Source organism: Gossypium arboreum, chromosome 8, assembly GCF_025698485.1.
Source record: "Gossypium arboreum isolate Shixiya-1 chromosome 8, ASM2569848v2, whole genome shotgun sequence".
NCBI lineage: Eukaryota > Viridiplantae > Streptophyta > Magnoliopsida > Malvales > Malvaceae > Gossypium > Gossypium arboreum.
This window is the reverse complement of record NC_069077.1, coordinates 202,767-223,060: the sequence shown is the minus strand read 5'-3', so window position 1 is coordinate 223,060 and position 20,294 is coordinate 202,767. Positions and strand designations below refer to the sequence as shown.

Genomic DNA, 20,294 nt, shown 5'->3' with positions numbered 1-20,294 from the left:
TGTTAAATTAGATTAACTGCAGATGACAGATAGATAAAGCAGATTTTGAGAAATTAATTACAGATTGAATTCATGTTAGAGCTGGTTAGCTTTTTGGCCTCTTAAATTACATTGGGTTTAGTTTTTTCATTTAAATACGGTAACATATGCAGATAACATGTGCCAATGTTCTGCATATATTTTGTGTACTATATTCTGGTTAAAATTAAAAATAGTTTCAGATTCTGAATATCTAATACATTTACAGATCATGCCCCAGCTTTTGGGTTTAATTCCATTTTGAAGATTTTTATTTACTCTCGTGGTGTTGTTTTTTTTTCTGTGTTCTAATTTTTAATTGATTTCTTTTGTATGCAATCATATGTGCAACATGTTAGCTCGGTATACAAAGAAATGTCTACTTCACAACAGGGGAGTGCTTGCGATTATAATAGTTTCTTTGCCTTTAGTGCTTCTCATACTAATGGCCCTTTCGCGTTGCTTTCTAAGAAGGCAAATAAGAGGTACGTCTCATATTTTTTCTGTACTAGCTTTTTTTTATTCAAATTTTAATCGTTGCCATAGGATATAATTTGCAATTGAATTGACAGCAGGAAGAGCAAGAAAAAGCAAAAATATCTTTAGCTTTACCTCATTCAAAGACTCTTTAGGTGAAAAAGAGATTGATGAGAGCAGAAGAAATGGAGATTTACCCTACTTTGATTTGGGCACCATAGCCGCTGCCACTAATAATTTCTCTTCTGATAATAAACTTGGGCAAGGTGGCTTTGGCCCTGTCTACAAGGTAGTTTTTCTCTAAAAAAAACATGTGGAAGTGCAATAAAACTCCTTATCTGTACTTGAAGGAAAATTCTTTGTATTTACAGGGTGTGCTCTTAAATGGAAAAGAAATAGCAGTGAAAAGACTATCAAATTCCTCAAGTCAGGGACTACAAGAGTTTAAAAATGAAATTGTGCTAATTGCAAAACTTCAGCATAGGAATCTCGTAAGGATACTAGGATGTTGCGTTGAGGGTGAAGAGAAGATGTTTATCTATGAATTTTTACCAAATAAAAGCTTAGACTTTATCATTTTCGGTATGTCTTCTTTCAAATTGTTGATTACTTATACTAACAACTTTTGTTTTAAGTTATGCATGATTCCTTTTAAAATTTGACTTTTGATTTTAGATGACTCAAAAAGATCACTATTGGATTGGAAAAAATGTTTGGAAATTATCTGTGGGATTGCCCGAGAAATGTTGTATCTCCACCATGATTCCAGGTTAAGAGTTATTCATAAGGATTTGAAAGCGAGCAATGTATTACTCGATGATGCAATGAATCCGAAAATTTCTGATTTCGGCATGGCTAGAATATTTGGAGGAGACCAAATGGAAGGGGATACCAGACGTGTAGTTGAAACATAGTAAGAATTCGGTATGCAAAGTTTGGAGAAAACTGCTACAGGTTTCAAACTTGTTCTTACTATTTCATTTTTGTTGTATGATTTTAGTGGTTACATGTCGCCTGAATATGCAATGCATGGACACTTTTCAATGAAATCCGATGTATATATTAACAATGTTTGAATTTTGAATGTCTCGAGGAAAAGAATGGGGGATTTGATTAAGTTGTTGATATTAACACACCATGATGACAACAGATTAATTTGCATGTATGAGAATGACAATTCGTGAAACTAAGTTCTGAATAGTGATTGTACAAAAAGAGTATAAAACTTTTTTGGGTATTACTGGATTTTTCCTAGTTTAATATAAAACTTTTTTGGGTATTACTGGATTTTTCCTAGTTTAATTAAAGATCCGATTATATATTTGTTCAAGCCATTGATGAATAAGTAAAAAGTGTGATTTCACAAGTAGATGAAAGAAAAACTAGAAGAAAATAGGGATGGGTTCCTTACTTTATCATAGGAGACTCGTACAAGCCACGAAATAATTCCCACTTCTTAGCAACTTGAGTAGCGATAGGCATCAGCTTTGGCTGCCCGCCTAAAGTCCCACAACTGCATTTCATCAAACAGATGAAAGACTATTAGAAGGAAGCAAACAATGCCCCAAAACGCATAGAACCAAAGCAACAAATTCATGCATGCCTTAGAAAGAACCCTGTAATGGGTTCAGCTAAAAGGAAAACAAAAACAAAATTCCAAATTTATCAAACCGCACTTTTACAAGGAAAGTGGCCTTAAATATATATCAATTGTAGATTAAATGAAAACAGCCAAGTATTCAAGTAATTGAAAACTATTGCCAAGTGTTCAAGTAATTGAAAACTATTGCTAGACCCTAAATATATATAAACTGTAAATTAAAGAAAATCAACCTCATTTATCATTTAACACAAAACCGAATCAACCATACATACCCATGAAGATTGAGACAAATCTCAACAAGTCGAAACCGATTCACCAGCTTCTACCACTGCAGGGTTAAAGATTTCAGGGAATCAGTAAGGAAGGCTTTCAAAGAAGGTACTGTGAAATGCGAGTAGTTGGAGCAGGTGGTGGACAGCAGATGTACCAGTGGGTAGATCAGGTGGTGAACGGCAGATGCACCAGTGCCTGGAGGAGGTTGTGGACGGCAGATGCAATTGGTTTTCTTTGCCCAACAAAGTTTGGAGTAAATGTTTTTTTGTGGGTAAGAATGAAAATAAGTTTACCAATTGACCACTAATCCCATGCCACAGCATCATTTCAGTCTTTTTTTTTATTAATTATTTATTATTCAAATTTTTTTACTTTCTTTAACTAAACTCTTTATTATTTAATATTATCATACTAATAAATTTAGTATTCAAACTTTAGAAAATTTTAATAATTTAGCTTTCATTTTTTAGTTAAATTTGATTCTCAATTTTTAAAAGAGTAAATTTATTTTATAACATAAAATGTTAACTAAAATAATAAATTGTTAATAATTTAAATTTTTATTCATTTATTATATATATCATATCAGTAAATATTTTAAAATTTTTATTCATTAAATAAAAATAAAAATTCAAAAATTATACAAATAGTTCATAAAAATAATAATATAAATAACATGGATTAACATGCATAATTACCATGTTTGAAATTTTCACATTTTAATTAGTTTTTATTAAAATAATAATAATATTTAACTTTTTTTAAAAGGATAATAATTACATTTCGAAATTTAAAAGATTAAGATCAATTGGATTTAATTAAAATAAATAAATGAAAGCCAAATTGATAAAAAAATTAAACATTAAGAACTAAAATTTTCATTATGACTTTAATATTTAACTCTTAATCTTCAAGTAAATATACAAAAATGCAATGTGTCAAGCTTGGCATTGTTGCTTCAAAAAGAAAGCATTTATCAAAAGCTCAGAATTTATCTAACAATTCGATCCTTTTTACAAAATTTCATTAATGCATTAACGTTTTATCCAAAGAGAATAAAAAAGATATTCTTCTTGCCCTAATTTTTTACCTTTTTAACCAAAGAAATGGATCAATATATATAATAACAATATTTTATTTGCCAATTTAATTAAGTGATGCCTTAGACATATTGGACAAAGCTAACTCTTAACCCTAAACCCTAACTAAACCCCACACCTTAAATCTTAAATCCTAAACCCTAAACCCTAAACTATACACCCTAAACCCTTTATATATGCATACACCAACCATTATACAAAGAGTTGGCCACAATGTATGTTGGCAAGTCTATCCCAAAACTTAGGAAAGTGTCAGCCCAAAAGTGTACGTAGGGATAGTGTTGGATAAAGCCGACTCTTATTTAAGTTTTGCCTTAAGCATACATATCCCAACCCTTATACAAAAAGTTGACCAAAGCGTATGTCGGAAAGTCTATCCCAACACTTAGGAATATATATATCGTCTTAGGACTGGACAAATCCAACTATTATTTAAGCGTTGACTTAGGCATACATATACCAACCCTTATACAAAGAGTTGGCCAAAACATAAGTTGGCAAGTCTATCCCAACACTTAAGAAAGTGTCGCCACAATAGTGTCGTCTTAGGACTACACAAAAGCCAACTCTTATTCAAGCATTGCCTTAGGCATACATATTCCAACCCTTATACAAAGAGTTGCCTAAAGCGTATATTGGCATGTATATCCCAACACTTAAGAAAGTGTCGCCACAATAATGTCGTCTTAGGACTACACAAAAGCCAACTCTTATTCAAGCGTTGCCTTAGGCATACATCTCCCAACCCTTATACAAAGAGTTGCTTAAAGCATATATTGGCATGTCTATCCCAACACATAAGAAAGTGTTGCCAAAATAGTGTCGTCTTAGGACTACACAGAAACCAACTCTTATTCAAGCGTTGCCTTAGGCATACATCTCCCAACCCTTATACAAAGAGTTGCCTAAAGCATATATTGGCATGTCTATCCCAACACATAAGAAAGTGTTGCCAAAATAGTGTCGTCTTAGGACTACACAGAAACCAACTCTTATTCAAGCATTGCCTTAGGCATACATATCTCAAGCCTTATACAAAGAGTTGCCTAAAGCGTATCTTGGCATGTCTATCGCAACACTTAAAAAAGCGTCGCGATAATAGTGTCGTCGTAGGGCTAGACAAAGCCAACTCTTATTTAAGCGTTGCTTTAAGCATGCATATCCCAACCCTTATACAAAAAGTTGGCTAAAGCGTATGTTGGCCAGTCTATCCCAACACTTAAGAAAGTGTTGCCCCATAAGTGTCGTATTAGCACTGTTTTGTTGTAGTGATATATACATAGCAATGTGTAAAAAAAAACATTTATAAAATATATATATATATATATATATATATATATATATATACAAAACGTGAAAATGATATGACCCAAAAAATTTCAATAATAAAAAACAATTATCAAGGTAGTTTAAAATATACAAATAAGTAATCAAGAATAAAGAATGACTATGAAATAAAAATGAAGTAAAAACTTAATTAAAATTAAATTAAAACAAAAGGGATAATCTACAAATAAAATAAATGAAAAAGGACCAATATGCAATGTGCACAAATGTATAAAGACTAAAACTGGAAATAATCCAATTCCTAAAACATGACGCTGAAATGCGGACTAAATTGCAACAGTATACAGATTTTGGGAAAAAATTGAAAATAAACAACACGCAAACAGGAGCCAATTGAAAGCCGACGCGAAAGGAGAAGGACCAAGCGTGTAATTATCCCCTCACCACAAAAACACGCGGATCCCAAGGGCAATCGGGTCGGGTCAAAACGGGTCAGCCAATACGGTGCCGTTTTGGCGCTGTGGTGTTGGTCTCCAAATGGCACCGTTTTGTGCCTGTATAAAGACCCATTTTTTTGTTTCAAAATCATTCTGTTGCTTCAAACAAACAAACAAAAAAAGAAAGGGCTCATTTCTTCTATGCTAGGGTTTCGAAGCCCTAGCTTTTGCGCCGCCATCGCCTGCCCACCGCTCTTGTACCATGGACAGTGGTCGGAGTTTGGCAAATCAAGGCCTTTAGCCCTTGTTTCAGCCCCACTTGAAAGCTAAGTATACTTAGCCCACGATTGGAAGAGGAAAGCTTTCCCCTCGTCCCCTTTCGATTCTGTTTTTGAAGACGGAGAGAACTCCGACGACGTAACCGTGAGGCGATTCAGGTAAGTTTCTTTCTTCTTCCTTTTTGTTTTTGTTTACATATAAAAATAAAATATAAAGTAATCAATAAAAAAACAAAAATGAACAAGAACTTAAAACGAAGATAAAAAACCTTTGAAGCTTTTCTCTTTTTTTTTTTCTCCACCTGTATATGTAATACACTTTTGTATTAAAAAAAAGAAACCCCCCTTTTACATTTGGTTTCCTTTTGGCTTTATAGCCGATTACCATAGAAAATATTTTCTGCTCTCTTCTCTTGTTTGTTGTTTTTTTGCTCTCTTTTCTTCTGCTTTGCGTGCTTTTTGCAGGTAACGTCAGAGTAGGTGAGCAAAGGCGATGGGACGGGCGTCTGTTCGGGCGCAAAGTGCGCTGACACCACGTGGGGGAGGGAGGCACGGCGCCTAGCATAGGAACCCTAGGGTTTCTTCTTTTTTTTCCTGATAAATTTGGGCTTTGGGTTTTAATTTTTGGGTTAGGTTTAGTTGGGCTTTGGATTAGGTTATAGTTCAGGCTTTGTATTTAGGCTGTGAATTGTAAAAGAGCTGTTAACAATTTTTTTAGTTTGGGATTAGTCAGCCCGAGCCAAAATTGGGCTCTACACACCTTAATTCGACTGTCGACATCAACACACCTCATTTATGGAGTAATAATTTGTGATGATTAAGTCACAATATATAAAAATTATATGTTGGGAGTCACCGACTTCTCTCCCGCTCTGTCTCTTGATCTTTCTCTTTGTTTCTACTTCATAGAATAAAAAATCAAGCTTATCACCTTTCGTCAAGCTTATCTATAGATTAAATTAATAATAAAAAATTAATCCGACCTGCTTAAGTCGATGTAGGAAGCTATAAATATGCTAGGCATTTCCCATCGTATGTGTGAGTTGAGAAAGCAATAAACAGTGAGCTATAAGCTCTCTTTAGAATTTTGGTTATGTGGCTTTTTTGGGCATCCGAGTTAATTCTATTTTCCTTTTCATTAAGTCCCTTCCTTCTATTGCTTAAGTTATTTTATATTTGCTCCCTCAATTACTTCAAGAAGTGGTATCAAAGATAAACAGCTAATTAGCATTACAAGACTCTTGCGGATATCAACTAGCTTGATTATAAAAATAAAATTTTCAAGTTCGCGATCAGGGATCGCTGATCGTAAGAGGATATGCTGCTAATTTTGCAATTCGAGGCTGCAATTAATTTTCGGTTTGGGACCAAACATAGCTAAAGTAGCTCAAGAGCTAATAAATCCATAATGACGGATTTTGGTGCGCAAACTAGCACAATACAGAAGCTCAACGGGAGCAACTACAGCATAAAGAGCCTTCAGATGAAGTTTTATTTGAAAGGGAAGGAGCTATGGAGCATAGTTGGTGGAAATGAAATTGAACCACCAACCGAAGCTAATGACATGGAGAAATGGGAGGTAAAGGCTGCAAAGGCGATGTTCAGTCCAACCGTTGCGGTAGAGGACGAATACTTGCAGCAGTAGCATATACGGGATGCCGAGACTCTGAAGGAAGCGTGGGATACTCTAGCAACATTGTTCACAAAGACAAATGAGGCAAAGTTACAAGCCTTGGATAACGAGTTAATGAAATTGCAAAATTGCCTCCGGAAGAAATGCCCAACGAGGCCAGATTGCAAAGAATAAATAATTCGTGGTTTGAACACAAATAAATAAGAATCTGGTACATGTGCTTATACAAGCAAAGACTGATTTGCCAGGCCTGGCCGGCCTTATTCCCCTACAATGTCAATTTTTTACAGCATTGCTGCTCCCATTGAACCTCAAAATTAGCTAGTATTGGTGTACTCTATGGCGTATATACGGTACACACGATATATACATGCTTTAATATTGTCATCATTTCTGTATCAAAACAATGGATGAGGAGACCATTTGAAATTTGCAGGTCGATATCAAGCTCAACGAGCAATTTAGCGAATGAACAAAACGGTGAAGAAGATGATGATATGGAGGATGGGAGATGCAGGAGTAGAAATGATAAGAAGCAAAGTACGATCGTACAACAAGAATGCCAATTTGGTCAGTTATGGAGAGGTTGGTCCTAGCTTTGTGGGGAATTGTAGGAAACTCTATTATCTTTGGGGCACTGCTAAATATTCTCCAAAGCCCAAATGAAGGGAACACTTGGAGGTTGCCTATATGCTTTGGTTTGATTTTGCTTGGCTTAGCATAGCATAGCAGTAAGGCGTTCTGTTCTGGATCCTCAACATTGTAAAAGTTTTGGTTTGCGTTCTGATTAGGTAACATATCATTGTATTTATTTCTTGCTGTCCTATTCCTACCAGCATTGACCATTAAAATTTAGTATTAATAAGTGCTTGGCAATGGAACTGTACTTCATCTCGCAATGCGATCAACGCAATAAAAAAAAAAAAAAAAGAGAGTACCATATATATATACAAGAATATACGATTATAACACAATAAAATACATGACTATCGTAAAAAAAAATATTGGCTTGCGAATACCATTTTATAAAAGAAAACATTTACGACAAATTAAAAAAAGAAAAAAAAAGAAAAAGAAAAGGTAGGATGAATTTTATCAAAATAAACATGAAGAGCTGTCTCTCTCAATCATTTCATTTGTTTTTCAGTAGTAAAAAGGCATGCAGTTCAATCATTCATTTGACTGTATTGTATTCTAAACGTATACCAACAGATACTGTTCCAACCCTGAAGAAATAAACTTTGGTATGGCAAAAGAGGCAATAGTGGCTTTCTACGCAAGTCAGGATCCATACCTTATTTGTAGTACGGCCAGACATCACAGATCCGACCACTATTTTATTCTAAAACAAATTATAGCAGTAATTTTGTCTATTCCTTGATAACCCCTATATTCTGAAGTGATGCCCTTACATCCTCGTTGCAACATCCTTTGGCTTGAACTATGTTGGGACTGTTGAATGGCAGTACGTGTTCAAGAGGGTAGCTTCTGTTAGAGTGAAGATTAAGAGCATTGTTGCCAATTCCCTTCATTATAACAGTTTTATGGACTCCTCCAAGTAAGCCTTCGTAGTCTGTGTCTCCACATTCTCCCACGAAGGTGATGACATTGGATAACTCTAGGCCCCAACGAATGTACAAGTACCTAAAGGACAGGATCACGTGTTATTTATTGAACACCTGATGGATCGTCCGAAAAATGAATGATGGAATGGTAGAATAAACACAAACTTTATGACCAGAGAAAGAAAGAAACAAAACAAGTATGGCAGGAATACCTTAAAGCTTGAGCTCTAGAGGCCAAAACTGGGATTACATTCAGTGTGGTGCCATTTTGACAATAGATAACGTGGCATCTAAGAGCCTGAACTCTCATCAATTTTCGAAGCTCCTTAACGGGAGGAATCTGTTGAGAGAAACAAGCATGAAGAGATTTGAGCGGATGAAAGAAACGGAAAACTTGACTATTCTCTAAAAGTGAAAGAACTGAAAAACAAAGAAAGTAGAAGGTTTATGCAGTGGATAGATTACCAGTTCAGCGTCCTTCACTCTGAATGCATAGCAATGGGTAGTAGATCGTGACTCGTCTTCTTCAACAGTTTGTCCATTTTTGTCACTAACAGAAGTGGCCCACCGAACTAAAGTTTTCCTTAAACCTTCTCCTCCCCAACGGTATTCAATATGCGATTGATAATCCGAGTCCACTGTGAAGGGAAGCCCAAGACCATCCTCTGAGCTTAAAGACGGATAGTACACATCACCACCACTATTACAGATAAAAGCATCAAAATCCAAGGGGTTTATGCTTCCTGATATCAAAATAGAGTGCACTTCAGATACTGACAAGGATGTTGATAATATAAACCCTATAGGATTCTCTTTTCCTGCTGCATCCATAATTGTCCTAATTACTTTTGGAATATCTGAGACTGAATCGCAATCCACAGCTATCACAAAAATGTATTTCCGCGTCCTCATTGCTGGAAACCTACCACCACCAAAATGTTGGCCAGCTTTCTCCATTAAACTTCCTATAGCACCCTTGGAAAACTTCAAATCAGCCTTCTCCAAGTTGCTTTTTCTATCAACGGAGTCATCAATATCAAAAGAATTATCAAGAGCTCCAGTTCCAGTCCCTTCACTCTTTTCACCATCCAGTGAAAACTTCAAGTTTAACGATAAATCTTGTATATCTCTCAAAGAATCACCAGGTGAATTTGTTTCTAGATTTTCAAATCCAACATCACTGCTCTGCCACCGAGGTTGCCTTGGCTTGCACATGACTATACGAGACAAGTAAGTCTTACAGTGCTCTGGCCAAGAAAATAGATGAATATTTTTCAGCCCATTCTGTCTGCATCTTGCCCACAAATGCTTATCTGAAACAAGTTTCAGAAGAGCATCAGCAATTGACTGTTGATCATGGGGATCAACTAGTAGACCATTGTCAAGAACCTGCAACAAAATCATCACAAGTATGACTGAGTACCATTAAGAACATCAAACTTGCTCCAGATCAAATATATAGGTGAGAAAACCTTTACTAAGCTACAACTAATAAAGGTGACAGACATACCCTATGAATGTCAACAGGACCACCATTTTTTGTGGCAACAATAGGTAAACCGTACGCTGCTGCCTGTTTCACAAGAGCTTATGTAGAGGCTTCAAAATGTTAAACTATGACAAAGAAGAGGAGTAGGTATAGTAGATAAGCACCTCGATTAAAGTAAGCCCAAATGGCTCAATGAAAGCTGGATTAATAAAAACACCCTGTTAAAGGATAAGGAGGAAAGGTTAACTAACATAAGAGAAATTTCAGGCAAATATTTTCTTTGTGTTAGTAAATGATCCCTGATCATCATCAATTTGTACACCAGAAATAAACGAAACACAAGAGCAAACGAAGGATGGTTTACTGACTGAACCAAAAGCTATACTATACTAGTACAAGAAAAATACAAGTAGTTAATTCAACACAGCTATTCCATCAACCAGAAATTTAAAAAATAAAATCATCTAACAAAATCCAAATCCACTCTCCCCTTAAAAGGGAAGAAGACCATTACTTCTTAAATTGAAAAACAAAATCACCAGCTGTACCTTTGTTTTTGCTGCAAGACGGTAAATGTCAGGAACTTCATATTGCTTGTGGTGCTTAGGATATGCTACTTGACCATACAGATCATATTTGTCAATCAGTTTAAGGATGGAGAGAAGCACAGATGCATTTGCACCAGACATTTCATCAATACTGTCACGGTTTCCCATTATTAATGTCTGCAACAGCCAGAAGAAGTGAGATCAATGGAATAAAACTATTAGACGAGAAAATAATGCAAGTACAGTTCAAAGTCATGGGCATACAAGATTAGCAAGCTCCCTCAGAGGTCGACATTCTCCAAATGCTTTGACTAAAGTTGTAAGATTCTTTTTAGGGTCTGGCCGAGCAAGGGCAAGAATCATCGGTTTGTGTGGATTTGAAAAGAATCGCATTATCTGCATGTTCAAATAGGCAGATCAGTGCTACAATCTGTTAGTAAAATATTGTTAGTGAAGAAAAATCAACAGGTCAGTGAAGTGCAGTATTAGGTCAATGGCTAAAGAAAAATATATAGTTTTAACCTCAGACCAAATTGGTGGATCAGGAGAAGTTGAATTTTCTTCATTTCTTTCTACATCCCCGTCCATGTCTCCATCATGTGGAATGATATGATGAAACTCCATCCCAGGAGGAATTACCTAGATATGATTTTAGCAACATAAGATATATAGAAGCTGAGCAAATATAAGAAAGAACAACTAAACTGAAGAGTTAAAAATAGAAAAATCAGACTAGACGATAAAAGAAGTATAATAAGCAAGAATAGTAAGAAATAAATTATATATTGATACTTACAACCATTCGGGGCATAAACCTCCCATGACAGCTGACACCCCTTCTAATCCTTGCTCTAAGTTTGCGCTCCAATATTGGATCAAAGCCATCATAAAGGCGCCATTGCTCTTCTATCTCCTGTCTAGTACTAGTTATAACAACTTCAGATGCATCAAGAGATAACTCCTCAGCCTCTATCCGTCGCATGATTTTGTATGTGGTGTTTATTTCTTCTCTTGATTGGCGGCCCTGCTTCAAGAGCTGTTCTAGCTTATCCCGACCCAGCGAATGGCCAGTGAAAAGCATTGGCACGTTTAAAGCTCCAGACAAAAGAGCTGCAGAGTCACCAGCATCTGCGTAATGTCCATGAATGGCAACAGGCCAGACTGGTTCTCCACCACCAATTTGCTCCCCCAGAACTTTGGACATCTGCCGAATGTGACTAAGTGCACAATCAACAAACTCAGGAATATGAGGCCAAATCATTTCTTTAGGTATATATTTATCTTTTGGGCCAAAGGGTATACGAATGATGTAAGCACCACTGCTCTCACCAAGCTCCTGCATCGAGTTCTCTGTAGTTCTTGGACTAAGCATCTCTGTTGGTTCAGCATAAGTCCAATCCACATCTGGAGCTGACACTTGTCTTGTTAACAAGTCAACCCGATAAACTCCTGGCATTGTGCCCAATGCTCTAGCAAGTTCTACTACATACTTAACCTGTGTACAACACAATACCCAACATTCCCAATTACCAACAGGGTATAGACCACATTAAAAGGATCTTAAGGAGGTTTAAAAAGAAAAATTCACCTGGCCACCTGTATCCGAATCACGACCAAGCTCCATGCCTTCACCCCTTATCAAGCCATGAAGACTGCGAGAAGACTGCTGGTTAGAAAAAACTACATTCCAAATGAAAGTCTGAGAAACAATGAGCTATTATTTAAAGATTAAATCTAAAATTGTCTCATTTTAACGGATAAAGATCACATTGAAAAATACGAAGTACTGAACAGCAATGTAACATGTCAGGTCAAATAGAAGTGCAGATCATGCCTTATTAACACAATATAGAAGTTCTTGTCTTTCAGCTGATTAGCCAAGTTCTCCATGATATCAACAGAATTGATTCTCGGCATTCTTCCACTAATTCTATTACCACGAGCTGAACCATCACCAACTAAATCCCCTTTCTCTCCTTCTGACAGATCTTCAGACATATCAGCAGTTGCCTCCCTTCTGCCTCTTTCATGTTCAAGGCGACGATTAGCTTTGCGTTGAGCTTCCTCCACCTCAAGCTGAAAAGAAACCAAATAGAAAGGCCAGACAAAATCGAAGTCACAGGCAAAGCAATAAAAGTTTGAAATAGCTAACTAAAATCCGAATGCACGTTGTGATACGTTATTTTTTGAAAAAAAATAAATAAATCAAGCCACCAAGGATGAAGCAGCTAAATTTAGAATGACTGCAACTATTGTCTAAAAACAGGCTCTTTTGTTCTTTTCAATTTCATTGATTGATATGCTCAAAGTAGAAAAAACTTTTGAGGTGACAGTGATCTGAAGTTTTTGATTGATTTCATTGTAATTATCTTGGATGCCAAATTCAAACGAAAATATCCGGAATCTTGCACAAGCAAAGAGAAAAAAAAAAGGACCTTCTTCTTCGTCCGAGCCAAATTCCAGATCCTCCAGCACATGTTCTCCAGTCTGGTGTTCCTCTCCTTGGGACCTCTCGTGGCCGCCGCCTAAAATACAAATAAAGCATACATAAGTTAAACGATTGGAGTCCAGAACTGAAGTTGAAGGAAGAAAAAGAGAATAAAAGGGGTGAAAAGAGATCGTACTCGAACCCAAGAACGGTGTAGATCAGTCTCATCGAATCCAGTAATGACCTCTTCCACGAAGTAGCGAGTAGGACTGAAATTACCTCTCTCTCTCAACAACAAGGAGGATTTAGCATCGTCGATTCCTGGACCAACGTCCAGAATTGCTTCCAGGTAACTGTTTATCCAGTCGTTTCCCGCCATTCCGGCACAGAATAAACCAACTGGCTCTGGCGACTGGCGGTGTAGTAGATATAAAAATTCAAATTTTTTAAATTTTTTGAAGAAAAGACATCAAATCAGAAACAAGGAGATCGAAATCTAGTCTGGTAATCGTGAGATGATTTCGTTCTTGTGTTTTTTCTTCTTTCAAGCCGAGCTTTTAAATACTTACAAACGACGCGAAGCGAGTGCCAGGTTCTTGGATACAAATAGAGCAACACGTGTCACTTGTCCGAGAGCGAGACGCTTTTTCCTTTATTACTTTTTTACCATTTGAAATTTTAGATTTTTCTGGAAAAATAAGGAAAACAATTTATTTCTGACCTTTGTTTTGGGGGATATAAGTCAGACTTGTCTGCTACTACTGTCAATTGTCAACCCCCTCAAATAAGATTGCCTCTTAAACTATCCTTTTTTTATCAAATATATTATGGTATATATAACAAATTTTTACCCTGCACAAATTTATTGTGTATATAAATTATTTAGAATATAATATAATTGTAATATTCTAAATATATATTATATATATAAATGTTGCGAAAGAGAACTATTAAGATTTATATAATACTAAAGCCTATTTTAAATAGTGTTAAAAGCTTTAATAATATTGTAATGATTTTATTTAATCATGATTTTAAAAAATATAAAATATTAAATATTTGGACGATATTAACTTTTTATAAATATATATTTAATAGTTTCAAATTAGTTAATGGATTTAATTAGAACATATTTAATTTTATTAAATAAATTTATGTTATCATAATTTTAGCAATTATAAAAATAAATCATACCTTGTTTGTTACACATATAATATATAAACGATGGATTTTTAAATAAAAAATGAACAATTATTTTAATAATTTATAAAAATATATTATTTGCAATAAAATCTATAAAATGATAAATAATATGAGTTATAAATTTTAGTTATTAATTTTGAAGCAAGATCTTTAGCACTAAATAAAAGCAATATTTATTTTCTTATATTTTCTTTCTTTCAAATAACCATTAATAAGAAAATAAATATTTTATTTCCTTTTCTATGAATATCATATCAGTATAAGCTACTAAACATTTTTCCTTTGTATTTTCTTTCTTCCATGTGATCACGAATAGGAAAATTTATTATTTTCTTTCTCTTTTTTTTTTTTTTTGAATTAATGAATATGCAGTAAGTTAGGCAAAATTTACTTTAAATATGAAGTGTACTACATGTGCCAAGGATTAGGTAAGTAAATTGTGGTGGTAAAAGCTGACAAATACATAGCCTAATTAAATTTATTTTTTGTTTTTACATGGAGTGACAAATGTTCGACATTTATGTTGCCAAATGGCAAGATTATAACAATGCCAACTAAGCTTTTCCTATTTGGTGTATAAATCTAGCTGTAGAATATATATTAGATATCATATTAACTTACTATTTTTACACAATATTCACAGAAATCTACATCATTTTATATAACTAAACATTCGAAAATAAACTTGCCATAATAGCAATTAATAGCGAATATGACATGATAGATTTTAAATTTTAGATAACTGTTTGTACTTTGGATTAAACTTAAAATTTTAAATTTTTGTTAGAATTAAGTGACCCAAATTCTTATTTAAATAAATACGATGGAAAATAAAATAAAAGTAAAATCCATATAGAACTAGACTTCTTTTATTTTATTTTAGAATAAGGTTTTTAAACCTTATTAAACTCCATCTATTTTATATTGATTAGGATAAGGTGTTTCAATCCTACTAGAATATGGCTTTGCAAGCCTATAAATAGACATAGTCTATTCCTCTTGTATTAGAGTAAAATTTTTCGACATAGTGAATTTTCTTCTCCTCTGCCTGTGGTTTTTTTCGAAAGGGTTTCACGTAAAATTTATGTGTTCTTTATTTTATTTATTTTATTCTATTTATTTTTCACAAATTGGTATCGAGCTTAGGGTTATTCATCTCGATCACGGTAATGGCGTCTTTGAAGTATGAAATTCATTGTTGGATCGCAACACCGATTTGCGTTGTGGCAAATTAAGATGCAAGCGCTTCTTGCACGATGGATCTAGAGGATGCCCTGCTAGGATAGATAAGATGCCTTGACATTAATGATGATGAAGAGAAGAAGCGTAAGGATCGAAAGGCATTAACACAATTACATCTGCATTTGTCCAACGAAATTTTGCGGGATGTGATGAAAGAGAAAACCGCCACATTATGGAAGAGGCTAGAACAAATATGTATGTCGAAAACTCTAACAAGCAAGTTGCATATGAAGCAGCGTCTTTATGCTCATCGTTTGGAGGAAGGTGCGTCTGTACACGAACACTTAACAGTGTTTAAAGAAATTCTCTCAAACTTGGAGGCCATGGAGGTTCAGTATGATAAGGAAGATCTAGGGTTGATTCTACTTTGTTCGTTGCCCCCGTCTTATTCAACCTTTAGAGACACGATTTTATATAGCCATGAGTCTCTCACAATTGATGAGGTTTATGATTCTTTAACCTCGTATGATAAGATGAAGCATCTTGTGGTTAAACCCAACTCTCAGGGAGAGGGTCTCATTGTTCGTGGGAGACAAGACCGGAATGTTGATGATGATCGTGGTAGAACAGAGGAACGGAATCCTCGTGGTAAATCTAAGGGTAGATCGAAATCTTCAAGCAGAGGTAAAACTTGCAACTTCGCAAGAAGAAAGGGCACATTAAATCTGAGTGCTATAAGCTACAAAATAAGATTAAAAGGGAGGTGCGAATCAAAAGGAAAACAAATGAAAAATTCCGTGAAGTGATGTTGTAGAAGACTACAATGATGGTGAACTTCTAGTTGCTTCATCAATGATTCTAAAGTGGCGAGGAGTGGATACTTGATTCAGTCTGCACCTTCCACATGAGTCCCAATCGGGATTGGTTTACAACTTATGAAACAATGTCTGAAGGTGTTGTTTTGATGGGAAATAATGCTTCATGTAAAATCGCAGTGTTGGAACAATTAAAGTTAAGATGTTTGATGGAGTTGTCGAACACTTAGTGACGTGCGGCATGTTCGAATTGAAAAGAAATTTAATTTCGTTGAGTACTATTGATTCAAAAGATGCAGATACACAAATGAAAGTGGGGTTTTAAAGATTTCAAAGGGTCCCTTGTTGTGATGAAAGGGCAAAGAAAGATTGCCAAGTTATATGTTTCTGAGGGTTCTATCATTCTCGGTGATGCAATTGCCGCTTCCTCTTCCTTGTCGATGATGATATTACTAAACTTTGGCATATCGCCTAGGGCATATGAGTGAGAATGGCATGGCGAAATTAAGCAAAGAGGACTTCTTAATGGGCAAGGAATTTGCAAACTGAATTTCTGTGAGCACTGTGTTTTTGGGAAAAAGAGAGTTCGATTCACTAGAGGAATCCATAACACGAAGGAAGCGTTGGAGTATATCCATTCGATCGTGGGGGCCGTCCGAGTGCCTTCGAGAGGTGGAGCTAATTATATGCTAACCTTTATTGATGATTTTTCCGAAAAGTTTGGGCGTTCTTCCCAAGCGAAAAGCGATGTGTTTTCCACATTTAAGTCTTGGAAAATTATGATTGAAAAACGACGGAAAAGCAGATAAAATACCTCCGTCATGCACAATGGCTTAGAGTTACGCTACGATGAGTTTAATAGATTGTGCAAGTCGAAGGATCATGAGACACTTGATAGTTCGTCATACTCCACAAAAAAGCGGCGTTGCGAGCGAATGAACGAACGATCATGGAGAAGGTTCGATGTATGTTGTCAAATGCCAACTTACCGAAGTCATTTTGGGCGTATGCCTCTCTTGCATGTTTTTGATCAACCGATCTCCATCCGTTGCCATTGAGAAAAAGACTCCACAAGAGGTATGGTGCGTAATCCTGCTAATTATTCCGATTTAAAGATTTTGGGTGTCCTGCGTATGCTCATGTTGATAATGGAAAATTGGAACCGAGATCCATTAAATGCGTTTTCTTGGTTATAAAGTGGTGTAAAAGGCTATAAGTTATGGTGTCTGAAAATAGAAAAGTTGTGATTAGCGAGATGTTGTTTTTGATGAAACAACTATGCTACCTAACTTATCTCTTAAAGACTCTTCCAATAAAGAAAACCAAAAGCGGTGGAGCATCGATTAATACGAATCAACTCCTCAAGCCAAGACAAAATTGAGAATAGAGTTGCTTCTTCACCGCAATACTCTATCGCCAAAAACAGGACAAGAAGAGAAATTAAACCTCCAAAGAAGTATGCCGAGGTTGATCTAGTTGCTTATGCTTTAAATGTGGTGAAGATATAGATGCGAATCAAGAGCCATTTAATTATTCGAGGCGATTAGTGTGTGAAGACTCGAAAAAGTGGATGTTTGCTATGCAAGAGGAGATGGAATCACTCCACAAAAATGAACATGGGATCTTGTAAAACTTCCTAAAGGTAAAAAGGCATTCGTTGTAAATGGGTGTTTAAAAGAAAGAAGGACTCAGGAGTTGAAGAACCGGATATAAAGCAAGGCTTGTTGCAAAGGGTTACTGATCAAATTCCGAGTGGACTTCATGATGTGTTCTCTCCAGTTGTTAAGCATAGTTTGATTCGAGCTTTGCTTGGTAATGTTGCCATGCATGATTTGGAGCTTGAGCGTTAGATGTAAAACCGCATTTTGCATGGAGAACTTGAGGAAGATATTTACATGCAACAACCGGAGGGTTTTATAGTCTCGAAAAAGAGGACTATGTTTGCTTCTGTGAAAAAGTCCTTTTACGGTTTGAAACGATCACCAAGACAAGTGGTACAAGAGGTTTGATTCCTTTATGACTTCTCATGATTTCAAAAGAAGTAGTTTTGACAGTTGTGTCTACTTTAAGAAAAATGATGGTTCTTTTGTGTATCTACTTCTTTATGTTGATGACATGTTGATAGCAACAAAAGATAAAAGAGAGATAAGAAAGGTTAAAGCCCAACTAAGTGAAGAATTTGAGATGAAAGATTTAGGACCAACAAAGAAGATACTTGGTATGGAGATTCTCGAGATAGAAAAGCAAGTAAATTGTACCTAAGTCGGAAGGGTACATTGAGAAAGTTCTTTGCGTTCAATATGCAGAGTGCTAAGCACATTAGTACTCCTTTAGCATTTCATTTCGGACTTTCATCGGCCTTATCTCCTCAATCGATAATGAGATTGAGTACATGTCACATGTTCCATACTCTAGTGCGATGGGATCTCTCATGTATGCTATGGTTTGTTCACGTCCGATTTATCATATGCGATCGGTCAGATTAGCGAGATACATGGCGAATCTCGTAAAGAACACCGGAAAGCGATTCGATGGATTTTAAGATACTTACGAGGCACTACTAATGTTTGCTTACAGTTTGGAAGAACTAAAGATGGAGTTATAGGGTATGTTGATGCTGATTTTCTTGGAGACCTTGATAGAAGAAGATCTCTCACAGTTACGTCTTTACAATCGGAGGTTGTGCAATTAGTTGGAAAGCCACTTTGCAAACTACGATCGCTTTGTCTACCACCAAGGTGAGTACATGGCGATTCTTGAGGCTTGTAAAGAAGCTATTTGGTTGAAGGACTATTTAGTGAACTCAATGAAGACCTTTAAATCAAGACAATTATTTTGTGACAATCAGTGCCATCTTTCTTACAAAAGATCAAATGTTTCATGAGAGAACAAAACACATTGATATTCGGTATCATTTTGTTCGTGATATTATTGCTCGTGGTGATATTGTTGTGAGCAAAATTAGCACTCATGAAAATCCTGCAGATATGATGACTAAGTCACTTCCTATAACCAAGTTTGAGCATTGCTTAGACTTGGTTGGTGTTCATTGTTGAAGTTAAACCCTTAAGGGTTTTTGGAAGAGGTGAAGAACTTGTTTATTGAAAGTTCGCGATGAAGAACTTGTTCATTGAGAATTTGTGTCAAGGTGGAGATTGTTAGAATTAAGTGACCCAAATTCTTATTTAAATAAAATACGATGGAAAATAAAATAAAAGTAAAATCCATATAGAACTAGACTTCTTTTATTTTATTTTAGAATAAGGTTTTAAACCTTATTAAACTCCATCTATTTTATATTGATTAGGATAAGGTGTTTCAATCCTACTAGAATATGGCTTTGCAAGCCTATAAATAGACATAGTCTATTCCTCTTGTATTAGAGTAAAAATTTTTCGACATAGTGAATTTTCTTCTCCTCTTGCCTGTGGTTTTTTTCCGAAAGGGTTTCACGTAAAATTTATGTGTTCTTTATTTTTATTTATTTTATTCTATTTATTTTTTCACAATTTTAATTGTAATTATTTAAAAAATAGTATTATTCATGCATGTTTAATTATCCATATTTGAAGTTTATGGTTTCCTTCTCAACAATGTTGCTATCAAAGTCTAAACTTGCATTCTCTATTTGATAGTATAATATCTCTTACTATTATACCCAACATTTGTTAATTCTATTTCAATGAATTCAAACCTTTTATTCTTTGAATTTAAAATACAAATTCAATTATTAATATGGTTACAATTCTTTTGTTAAATTTAAATTCATTAAATATTATTTTCTATTACATCATTATAATTATATATTTTAATTGAAATAATTTAATTTTAACGAAGTTAAAATTTAAATTCAAAATAAAAAATAAATTTCTAAAAATTAAGTTTCAGATATATAAAATGTAAAATTATAAGAATATTTTAATTAGATTTAAATTATGATATTAGTACCGTTAAAGAA

The 20,294-nt window shown here is 35.0% G+C and overlaps 2 protein-coding genes across 2 annotated transcripts; one reads left to right on the top strand and one right to left on the bottom strand.

Moving 5' to 3' along the window:
* The first annotated feature begins 463 nt into the window (after positions 1–463).
* LOC108468341 (G-type lectin S-receptor-like serine/threonine-protein kinase At1g11410) lies at positions 464–1,409 on the top strand. Its single transcript, XM_017769232.1, has 4 exons — positions 464–503; positions 594–784; positions 867–1,077; positions 1,171–1,409. Exons 1-4 carry the CDS (start codon positions 464–466, stop codon positions 1,407–1,409), a joined length of 681 nt encoding a protein of 226 aa, XP_017624721.1.
* Positions 1,410–8,196: 6,787 nt separating this feature from the next.
* On the bottom strand, positions 8,197–13,755 carry LOC108467712 (probable sucrose-phosphate synthase 1). The gene is made up of 13 exons (XM_017768454.2): positions 13,333–13,755; positions 13,144–13,233; positions 12,543–12,784; positions 12,297–12,360; positions 11,505–12,203; positions 11,231–11,347; positions 10,973–11,104; positions 10,709–10,885; positions 10,325–10,378; positions 10,182–10,244; positions 9,137–10,060; positions 8,884–9,011; positions 8,197–8,750 (listed from the first exon to the last, which is right to left on the bottom strand). Exons 1-13 carry the CDS (start codon positions 13,513–13,515, stop codon positions 8,477–8,479), a joined length of 3,147 nt encoding a protein of 1,048 aa, XP_017623943.1. The 5' UTR covers positions 13,516–13,755; the 3' UTR covers positions 8,197–8,476.
* Positions 13,756–20,294: the final 6,539 nt, after the last annotated feature.

Excerpts from the sequence above, each read along its gene's own strand:
- LOC108468341 (XM_017769232.1), top strand. The coding sequence starts at position 464 with ATGGCCCTTTCGCGTTGCTTTCTAAGAAGGCAAATAAGAG. Across the intron at positions 504-593 it reads TCTAAGAAGGCAAATAAGAG|GAAGAGCAAGAAAAAGCAAA; the intron begins GTACGTCTCATA and ends AATTGACAGCAG. Across the intron at positions 1,078-1,170 it reads CTTAGACTTTATCATTTTCG|ATGACTCAAAAAGATCACTA; the intron begins GTATGTCTTCTT and ends TTTTGATTTTAG.
- LOC108467712 (XM_017768454.2), bottom strand. The coding sequence starts at position 13,515 with ATGGCGGGAAACGACTGGATAAACAGTTACCTGGAAGCAATTCTGGAC. Across the intron at positions 12,361-12,542 it reads TTCTATATTGTGTTAATAAG|TCTTCATGGCTTGATAAGGG; the intron begins GCATGATCTGCA and ends GTCTTCTCGCAG. Across the intron at positions 8,751-8,883 it reads TCTAGAGCTCAAGCTTTAAG|GTACTTGTACATTCGTTGGG; the intron begins GTATTCCTGCCA and ends CCTGTCCTTTAG.